Here is a 10,377-nt window from a genome sequence, read left to right on the forward strand (position 1 = left end):
CGGCGGCGTTGATGTACCGGGGCATCTACACCGTGCCCAACCTGCTGTCGGAGCAGCGCCCCGTGGACATCCCTGAGGACGAGCTCGAGGGTGAGTGCCCCGCCGGGACCTCCGCCCGCTGGCCCTCCTACCTGTGCGCCCAGGTGAAGCGCGGTCTAGGGGCGCAGGGGCGGGGGGCTGTCTGCAGGTGCCGCCTGCCAGGTGGGCACTCCAGCGAACAGCTGCGCAGGGAGGCAGGACGAGTTCGCACCTCTGGGCGCCGCGGTGGGGGTCGCCAAGGCGGAGGGGCGGCCCAGCCCCTGCCCGCGTGGTCCCCCGCGCTGCGGAAACTTGCCGGGCCCTGCAGCGGGGTCACGGGGCCGCGCAATCCGCGGTGACGGTGCGGCAACGCGGCGGGCTGGGTTGGGGGTCTGAGCTGTGTCCCCTCCGCCGGCCCGGCCAGAGCACCCGCATCTTGATCCCCTCCGCGGCGGCCGCCCGCGGCTCTGCGCTGGCATTGACATTCCGCTCGTGTCGCTTTTAAAATCCAGTCTGCTCGGGCAGCGAGAGAAGGGGAGAGGGCGACTGCCCTGCTCCTGCCGGCTCCCAGGATGCCCGCAGCCCCTCTTACGGCCGTAGCCCCTTCCCTACAGCCCTGCGGGGACCCCCAGCCTGGAGCGCTAGGAAGGCGGCCCGGGAGGTGGTGGCGACAACAAGTGGCCGGATTGGGCGGCTTGGTTGAGATAACCAAGCCTGGTAGGGAAAGGCAGAGAGGCCGGGACCTAAATCTGTCCCCCTGGAGTCCCTCCACCTCTGGACATGAATGGGGACCTTAGGCAGCAGGCTAGGCGATATCAGAGCAGATGGCAGAGGCCAGGGTCCCTAGACAGAGGCTTCTGAGGAGCGATGAGACCCCTGGGGCCTGTGAGCTCTTTCCCTACTGGGCTAAGGACAGGTGCTCAGGTTTTCCCTCCCCCCAGACCTCCTGGGGTCCCATATGGAGTGGAGTGAGGGGCTCTGGGCTGATGGGAGTCTTGGCGCCCTGGGATCTGCTTGTCTGCTGTTGGGGGAGGGGCTGCGATCACCCAGAAGCTGGGCCTCTCTTCAGGTACCTTAGGTCCAGGGGTCTCTGCGATCTGGGACTCAACAGGGTCTTTGGGAGGTGCAGCTGAGACACCAGCGCAGTCAGGGATGATGGTGGGAGCACAAGCCATGGAGAGAGATCCAGCCTCATCCCCCAGCCCTGGAGGGAGCAGATCCTGGGGGAGTCAGACGGGATCAGTGGGAAGATCAAGGGGAGAAGGCAGCTACCCCCAGCCCACCCCAATCAGCAAGTCCCCCCAAAAGCCTCCAGAGGTTGGGAGAGCCGTGGAAATGGAGCCTGATGTTTGAGGCGGGCAGGACAGATGGATGGGTGCCGCTATTGGGTCTCTGGCCTTGAATTCCAAAGCCCAAGTCCCTGCCCTGTCTCGGCCGAAGCTCAGGAACAAAAAGTCTCATCCAGGGCCTGGGAAAAGGAGGGAGTATGATGACGGACAAGAGGGCGGGGATGGGGCATAGGCTTCTCTTCCCTAACACTGTCTTCTCCTGCCCTGGGCCACCGCAAACCTCTACCAGTTTCCCCTCCACAGACCCTCATCCACACCTTCCTCCTGGCTACGCGGGCAGGGGTAAACATTGTCCCCCTACACTGGCAGCTTTCCCCTCATTCCCTCCCCTTGCTCCCAGCACCCCACCATGACCCTGGCAGCCCTGCTATGGGCCTCAGTTGTCCCTCCTCTCCTGTTCTCCCAGCCCTGGAGTACAGACCCCAAGGAAGGGGAGAAGCTGAGGAGGCTGGGGTGCAGGGATGAGCAGGGCACAGGACGGGCAGTCCAGGGGCAAAGAGGCCACAGGCTCCCCTTGGACCGCATGGTGGACATGCTGGCAGGAGCCCAGGAATGTTAGTCACCAGCCACACCAAAACGCACTCCCTGCTTCTCTCCTGTCCACTTCTCCTGGGCCCTGTGAAGCAGAAGGACCTGGCACAGGGGGCATCTGAAGGACAGAGCCCTCCCTGGGCGGGGGTGGGGGGGTGGCGTCATGGAGCAAGCAGATGCCTGGTGGCCCCAGCCTGCAGGCAGCCATGGATGAAGACAGGAAGTCCTCTGTGATCGGCCCCCTTGTTGGCTGCAGGCACTCTGGAAGCCCTTCTCCTAGGAGACCAAGTCTCTGCAGGCCCCAGTGGGCCTTGAGTGCCAGGGGTGGGTGGGAAGGGTGACCATCCACAGCACAGATCCCCCCTCTGCCCCCTCCACCTCCCCAGTGCCTCATCAGTGCTCCCGCCCCAGGGCAGTGTGGGTAAGACCCAGGCTCTTTGCTGGGAGGATGCCCATCACTGGGGGAGCCACACATGCCGAGGAGAGGGAGCCCGGTAGCTTGGGATGAAATGCTACAGACAGTATGTGCCTGCCTGCAGAAATCCAGGGGGTGGTTAGTCCGAGGCGGGAGGAGGACTAGGGAGGGAGGTGGAGAACACCGGTTAAGGTGAGGGCTTCCTAGCCAAGCAGTGGTGGGTTCGAGTTCTCTGCTCCCTCAATTTATGGAGTGACCTTGGGCAATCACTTGCCTCTCTTGCCTCGGTTTCTCCATCTGTAAAAGGGGGTTGACGTTGCCCCTCCCCAGGGCTGCCAGTGACAGAGGATGTGATGGAAGTGCTCAGCACAGGGCCTGGCATGCAGTGGGGACTCGGGGACCGGGACGCAGCAGCAGGGAGGCTGAGGGGTGGGGGTCGGGGAAGGCCCATGAGGAAGGAACACGGGGTATGCAGGGGTGCCAGGCCAGAAAGGCAGGCCCATGAGGAAGGAACACGGGGTATGCAGGGGGGCCAGGCCAGAAAGGCAGGCTGGGGGAGAGGGTGGGTGGAAATGGCCTTGAAGTTCTGGCAGAGGCACCTGGGGACCCCTGGCTGGCAGTTGGCAGGGTAGACGTGGCTCGGCAGAGCTGGTCTGGGTCCTCCAGCCTCCCTTGAGGTGGAGGTACAGGATCTCCCAGATTCTCCCTGAGATGCACACAGCAGAGCTCCCCTGGCCTGTGGCAGTGCTGAGGCTGACCCCAGTGGCATCGACGGGCTTGAGCACCTGAGGGTGGGAATTGGGGCAGCTGCAAGCCCTAGACTGGCCCTCCCTCTGAGAGGGGAGGAGGAAGACAGACGGACAGGCAGACAACCACCAGGACAGAGGTCTGGGCTTGGCACTTGACCTGCTCAGTCAGATGGTGGAGCCTGCAGTGAGAGTGGCCAAACGGGGGCGTTCGGGGTACGGGAGGGCAGAGGAGTCCCTTTTCCTGCCCCTCTTCTCTGCAAGCCCAGCAGCCTCCTCTGTCAGGCTGGAATCTCAGGGAGGCCAAAGTGCTGGGGCGCGGGGCCAATGCCGTGGAGAGGACAGACACTGCCCCCCTCAAAGTGACCTCCAGCCCACGCACCCCCTCTCTGGACTCTGGCTCCCTGACAGTGCTGGCATCCCTTGGGGGTGGTTGGGGACTCAGGCCCTGACGCAGCTTCTCGGGCCGGGGAGGGGATTGAGGGCGTCAGGCTGGAGGTGGCAGGTAGGGACCAGTGTCGGCCTGGAAACCCAGAGGTCTTGCCAGCCCTTGCCTGGGCCAGGCTTCCCCATGCCAACGTGGAGCATGGCAGGCTTTCCCTGGCCTCGTGGGGAGCGAACAGAGTGAGGCTTTCAGGGAAACGTGCCCAGCTGGGATGTGCCGATGGCGGCAGCAGCAACAGGACACCCACCCCACTCTGGGAGCCCCCAGCAGAGTCCAGGCTTCAGAGATGGGGCAAGAGTCACGTTCCCATCTCACAGGCGAGGCTCTTGAGGTTCAGAGAGGGAGGTCACTCGGCTGCTGAGTGGCAAAGCCAGACTCCAAGCCTGGGCCCCGAGTCTTGGCACCAGCAAACAGGAAGGCCGGCCTGGTGCTTGAAGCTCCCCTAGTCCTCCCTCTCCTTCCGGCTCTGCCAGAACGTCTGGGATGTTCTGATTTATAGCATCCTGTTCTGAGCCAGGCCCAGCCCCAGCCAAGCACTTACATGCTTGATTTTCTTATTTAGTCATTTCCGCAGCCCCATTGTACAGGTGAGCAAACACCCACTCAAAGGCACCCGACCAGGATGTGGGAGAGCTGGGCTCTGACCCTGAATCTGTGTGACTTAGTGCTGATTCTCTGGCCGAGAAGGTGATCCCTGAACTTGGCCTCAGAAATCAGCTGGTGCTGGGTCACAGCGCTGAGCAAGGGCGAGGACACAGAGTAAGACTGAGGTGTGAGCCAGGCGTGCCAGGGAGGAGTGGCTGAGGCGACACATGAATGAGGAGGTGGCGGTCTTTGGATTGATCTAGTGGTCTTGGAAGGTTAGTCCTGCCTGAGAAAGGGCTGCCCCTGGGCCTGTCGCCTGCCCACGGACCCCAAGATTCACCTGCCCTCCACTGTCTCCTGTGCATTTTCTCAGGACTTTTAGAAGGAGATCAGGGGCTCCAGTTGAAGCAGCCCTGGGCTCTGGGAGCCACACCTGGCCCCTGTCAGTGTGGGAGGGACAGCCTGGACCCCAATTCATTGCAGGGGAGAGAGCCAGCACCCACTGCACGTCCAGAGTTTTGCCATCCCACCCTGAGCTCTCCCGACCAAGCACCCAGAAGGATGGGGTGCCTGTCTTGGGTTCCCCAAACCAGCCCCTGACCTGGGTGGGTCTGAGGATGGTTCCCCCACCCCTGACTTCGGCTTGATCCCCCTTCTCTGGGTGGCCCATGGAGTGAGGGGGTCCTTAGGGACTGCACAAGGGGACAAGCAGCACCCTCAGCCTCCCTTCCTGCTTCTTGCCTGCTTGGGGAGTAGAAAGCAAACGCTTGCCCTTACTAGGATCATTTGTAAACTAAGGGTAAATGGGCTCGGAGCGATGACCCCACACCAAGTGGAGCATGAACTTCTGGTCAGCTCCTTTGTGTGTGTGCTCCAGATGGGTGGGCTCCCTGAATCAGTCATTCATTCACTTAACCACTTATTAGCAAATGGTTATGCTTGAATGACAGGCACTGTTCCAGGGAGCAGGGACACAGCGGTGAACAAGACTGACCTGGCTCCTGCTCTCATGGCGTCTCATAGTTCACAATCTGATGTGGTCAGGAAGGAATCCTTGGGGGAAGAGTGGGGTCTGTGGGAGCCCAGAGGAGGGCCAGAGTCAGCTGGGGGGGGCAGGGGGGCTCCAGGGAGGTGATGCCATCCACGCTGGGAACCAGGGATGTATCAGAATTCACCATGGTGAAGGGAAGAGCATTCCAAGCAAAAGGAGCCTCATATACAAAGGCCTGGAGGTGGAGCAGCCCTGGTGCCCACCATGACTGAGGTGGGCAGAGCCCATGGCTGGGTCAGGAGGCCAACAGTGACAGCCAGAAACCTAAGTGTGTGTGTGGAGGGCTGGGCAGAGGGTGTGCCTGGCTGCATGGTCAGTGCCCTCCTCTGAACCCAAAGACTCCCAGGTGATTGGAATTCCCTCAGCAGCCTCTGTAACTGCTGGGCCTCTGCTCACACACCTCTGGGGATGGGGAGCTCACTACCTCCTCCGTGGCCCTGGAAAATTCAGGTGGGAGTTGGCCTGGAGTTCCCAGAGTCCAGGGTTTATAGAAGCCTCTGGGCCTGGCCCAGATCTCCCTTCCCAGCTGCTCTCCTGGCCAAGGGGCCACTGGTTAGGAGACCAGGTTCTCAGGACCTGCCTGGGATGGGTAGGGGGTGGTCCAGAGTCAGAGGGTCTGGGGGCCTAGGCAACTCAGGTGTGGCCCACTGACTTTGTCTTGGCCTGCATGTCAACTGGAACCTCCAGGCATTGGCTGTAGATGCCAGGTGGGAAGAGCCTGATGAAGTTTGGGGCTTCAGTCCAAGCCACCTTGCCGTGTGGCTTGGGACACATGGCCACCCTCTCTGGGCTATAGTGGGTCCTGCAGAATCAGGGGATGACCCCAAGGTGCAGGATCCCACAGTCAGTTTCAGGGGCTCACAGACCCTCTAGGCCAGGCCTGGGCCAACCTAACTCCTGCCATCACCAGAAACAGCCCTGACCCCACACTGGCCACCTAGCCTCTCTGGGCCTCATTTTCCAGGCAGGCAGCATGGAGCATCTCATCTGTCTCTCCTTCCAAACGCACGTCCGCACGCTTGCACGCACGCTCGCACGCACGCACACTCGCATGCACGCTCGCACGCACGCACGCTCGCACGCACGCACATGAGCTCACCTCTGCCCGCGAATTGAACAAGGAGACCCCCGGGAGCTGGAGCAGAGTGGGTTGAAATTCACTACCCATCAACGGGAAATGTTCTGTAGGACCCTTCTTGGGCTGAGTAACAATGAAGGGACAGCAAACACAGAAACAGAGGTGAAAAAAGGTGAACTGGGGAGAGGTTAGGACCCTTCAACCTTCAACAGTTCCTGGATGTCCTTGGTAAAACCCTTTCATCCTTACACCATTACCGCCCATTTTACTGTGGGTAAGACTGAGGCTGGCCCAAGGTCACTCACTGGGTTGCTTGTTCCCAGGCTCCCAGCCCAGTGCCTTGCTCCCCACCCCTGAGTCACCCAGGTCCTCAGGCCTGTCTCCCACTCCATACAATGGGGGGGAGTGACCCCCCCCCGCACCTGAGCTGGCCTGGGGCTGCTCCATCCATCATCTCTCTTCTCCCAAACCTTGGGCTCCATCTGGGAGGCAGTCTGCGCTGAGCTGTCAGCCCATTAGCCCGGGGCCGCCATTAATGAGTGCTGGCCGGTGTTAAGGAGCTGAGCCTGGGGAGGAAGTGCGGTGGGGATGATGGGAGGGGGGTGGGGGGGGGGGGGTGGGCAAAAAAAGGTGGTAGGCAGGGAAGCCTTCGGCAGCTCACAGAAGACCGGCTGCCTAGCCCGGCGTCCTCCCCTGCACCGTGGGACCCGTGGTATCGGCCACATGGGGTCGTCGTGAGCACGCCTGGAGAGGCTGTGGGAGCCTGGCACGCGGAGCCGGAGACCCCCGGGGCGGTCTTGTCACTGCCGTGGGGCCTGGGCACCTTTGCTGCCTGCTTGGCCTGCCCTGAGCTCCAGGGAGGCAGCGCTATAGTGGACTCTTGAGATACCTGCCAGTTCTCTCTGACCAGACCTTCGGGCTCTAGAGAGGAAGGGGGGATTCTCCATCCCGGTCTCAGGATGTGGCATCTGGGATTCTGGAGGTCTGGGGAGTGGGCTGTCGGGGACAGGAGTGAGGTCTTGACCTGCTCTGCTCCTCCCACAGAGATCCGAGAGGCCTTCAAAGTCTTCGACCGCGATGGCAATGGCTTCATCTCCAAGCAGGAGCTGGGCACGGCCATGCGCTCCCTGGGATACATGCCCAACGAGGTGGAGCTGGAGGTTATCATCCAGCGGCTGGACATGGATGGTGAGCCCTGCCCCCTGGCTGTTTCCTCACCCCTCACCTGGTGGTGGGGGGCAAGTCTGGTGGGGGGCCTGAGCCCATAGGGGGCCTCTCACTCTCCCCACTCCCAGCCAGCCTTCCAAGCCCATGGCTTGGGTTTGCAGCCAGGTCTGGCCCCATTTCTCAGCCTGGAGAATTGAGGCTAGAGAGAGTGTGACAGCCCCAGCCATACCCAAAGGTTGGAGATTCTGCCCCTCTCACTCTGTGTTCCAAGAAATTTTTAAAGTACAGGAAAGCAGAACGGATATACTAAATATCCCATTTCCCATCACCAAAAATAAAAAATCAATTTAGTTGTAAATATTTGCCACCTGGCATTTAATCAAGGAAAAACTCATAAGAACCAGTAAGGCCCAGTGCCCTCCGCTCATCCTCCTCTGGCTGCCTCCCCCACCTCATCTCCACCCAGAGAGCAGGTGATGACCTGGGCAGGCGGTCCCCCATCCTGAGCTTCATTTCCCGTCTGTGTGGTGGGGAGGATGTCCGGCCCCACACCTGCTCCGGGACAGCAGCAGGGTGCTGGGAAGCCATGTAGGGTTCAGAGGGAAACATGTCTCCCACACGCAAGGCCTGCTCAGGGCCCACCTGCTGTGCGCCCCCCCACACTCCCCACCTTGTCAGGTGGGGCCTCAGCACACTCGGTGGCTTCAGCATCAGCCCAGAGACTGGCACATCAGGCTCTGAGGAGGGGACCTGCCTGAGGTCCCATGGTGGCCCAAGGTGCCCAGGTGCAGCCTCACCAGCTGACTGGAACTGTGCCCGCTCTAGGTGATGGCCAAGTGGACTTCGAGGAGTTTGTGACCCTTCTGGGACCCAAGCTCTCCACCTCGGGGATCCCAGAGAAATTCCACGGCACTGACTTCGACACCGTCTTCTGGAAGGTACTCCCTGGCTGATTGGGACCCAGGGCCGTGTGCACAGTGAAGGGCTGTACTGGGCCAGTGAAGGGTCGGGCCCACACCATAAAGGGGGGGATGACACCCCCAGGCTCTGTCCACTGGACGTCTTGTCTCCCAGCGGGCCATGGGGTTCCCTGGGGAGGCTGGTGTTGGTCGAGGACTCAGAGAATGGAGTGAGTGGTTCCCAGCCCTCCAGAATCTGGAGGCTTGTCACTGGCTTGTGTGGCTGCAGGTGCTGGGCGGAGGGGACTGTGGTGGTGCTGGTGGCCAGAGCGCTGTATCTCCCCCCACCCAAGTGTGACATGCAAAAGCTGACCGTGGACGAGCTGAAGCGGCTGCTCTACGACACCTTCTGTGAGCACCTGTCCATGAAGGATATTGAGAACATCATCATGACGGAGGAGGAGAGCCACCTAGGCACAGCGGAGGAGTGCCCCGTGGACGTGGAGAGTGAGTGACCCACCCCGGGACCCCACGGGCGGGCCAACTGCTCGGGCAGGGGAGGAACCAGGGGCTTGCAGAGGGGGGCTGGGGGCCTCCTTGCCTGCCCCAAACCTTGCGTCCCCGTGTGCCCCGCGGGACGAGCCCATGTGCAGAAGGGCAGACGGCTCCTGAGTCCGTCACTTGGCTGTCCCCTTCTCTCTCTGGTGCTCCCCGGCGGCGGGCGGCCACAGCCTGCTCCAACCAGCAGATCCGTCAGACGTGCGTGCGCAAGAGCCTGATCTGCGCCTTCGCCATCGCCTTCATCATCAGCGTCATGCTCATCGCAGCCAACCAGGTGCTGCGCAGCGGCATGAAATAGGCGCCACCTGGGGCCCCCTCCACACCCACCGCCGCCCACAGCCCTCTCCCTCCACCCACTCCCTGGGCCACCACCGCGTGTACTTCAGGGCCTGGGCGTCCAGCGGCACCACCCCGCCCGCCCCACAGGCCTTGCATGGAGCTGTGGCCCAGCTGCAGAGGGCCTGGTGGTGGCTCTGAGGATGGCCCTGGCCCTGGCCCTGCCTGCACCCTGCCCTGCCCCACCCTGGCCTGTATGTAGCACTAACTTTTCTCGCTGTGCAGGGGCCCCTGGGAAATTAAGGAGGAATTTATACAGGGCCCAGTAGCTGCAGGTCCCTTGGGCAGGAGGAGGCATCGTGTGCCCAGGGCCACATAGCCAACCCAACCCTGGTCCCTCAGGTCTGCCCAGGGCCATGGAGGGGCGTGCAGGGGACAGAAAGCCTCCTCCTGGAGGGCAACATGAGGCTGGGGTCTCCTGGGCCCTTCTCCCTGGCATGGCCTGAGGAAGCCCCCGGCCTTCTGCTGAATCCCTTCCTCTGACCTTCCTTAGACTCAAACCCAGCCCTCCTCCACACACCCACTAGGGCTAGAGAATCAGCCCATTTCAAAGATGAGGACCCTGAGGCTCAGAGGGCTCCCAGATTTGGCCTCAGTTCCCCCATCAATGGTGATTTTTAGGCAGGGCAGAAGCTCACAGAAGATGGAGCATCTGAGGTGGCCCAGCTGCCACCTCATCCATTGGGCCCCCCACCAGAGGCCCAGTGACCTGAGGGCCACATTGCCCACGAGCACCCCAGCACAGTGGAGTGCAGTGGAGGCAGGAAGCAGAGTTGGGGCCCAGAGGCTGCGAATCCCCTGAGCAACCTATGTGGTCTCCCTACCGACTGGGGGGCCCCTCCAGGGCAGAAGCCACCCCTGGTGTCAGTGCCAGGAAGTTCAGCCAGGCCACTTTCCCAAGCTCAGGGCCCATCCTCCTGGGTCGCCCACTTCTCCACACCATCCAGGCTGGAGACCCAGCTCCCATCCCTGCCCAAGCTGTGCCATCTCACGGTTGGGCACCAGCTCAGCACGGGCTGATGTGGGGGCCAGGACAGCAGACTGAGTCCTCAGCTCTCCTCCCCAGATCCGGGGCTACTGCTCGCCTGGGCGAGTCACAGCCACGCTGGCTGCCCCCTGCCCGGCTGTGCTGAGCCTCTGCCGGCTCCCAAGGGAGAAGGGCAGCAAGCACCAGTCACCCTGGAGAGGACCTCACC

General features: G+C 62.0%; 1 protein-coding gene across 1 annotated transcript in view; it reads left to right on the top strand.

Moving 5' to 3' along the window:
• Positions 1 to 10,365, top strand: part of CABP7 (calcium binding protein 7) — a 22,981-nt gene extending 12,616 nt beyond the window's left edge. The window contains exons 6-10 of the mRNA XM_024767947.1: positions 1 to 90; positions 7,263 to 7,406; positions 8,211 to 8,323; positions 8,638 to 8,791; positions 9,016 to 10,365. Coding sequence (XP_024623715.1) covers positions 1 to 90; positions 7,263 to 7,406; positions 8,211 to 8,323; positions 8,638 to 8,791; positions 9,016 to 9,143 — 629 coding nt within the window. The 3' untranslated portion in view covers positions 9,144 to 10,365. The remainder of the gene's footprint in view (positions 91 to 7,262; positions 7,407 to 8,210; positions 8,324 to 8,637; positions 8,792 to 9,015) is intronic.
• The last annotated feature ends 12 nt before the right edge of the window (positions 10,366 to 10,377 follow it).

The sequence above is a fragment of the Neophocaena asiaeorientalis genome, unplaced genomic scaffold (assembly GCF_003031525.2).
Source record: "Neophocaena asiaeorientalis asiaeorientalis breed wild unplaced genomic scaffold, Neophocaena_asiaeorientalis_V1.1 scaffold828, whole genome shotgun sequence".
In the NCBI taxonomy this organism is placed as follows: domain Eukaryota; kingdom Metazoa; phylum Chordata; class Mammalia; order Artiodactyla; family Phocoenidae; genus Neophocaena; species Neophocaena asiaeorientalis.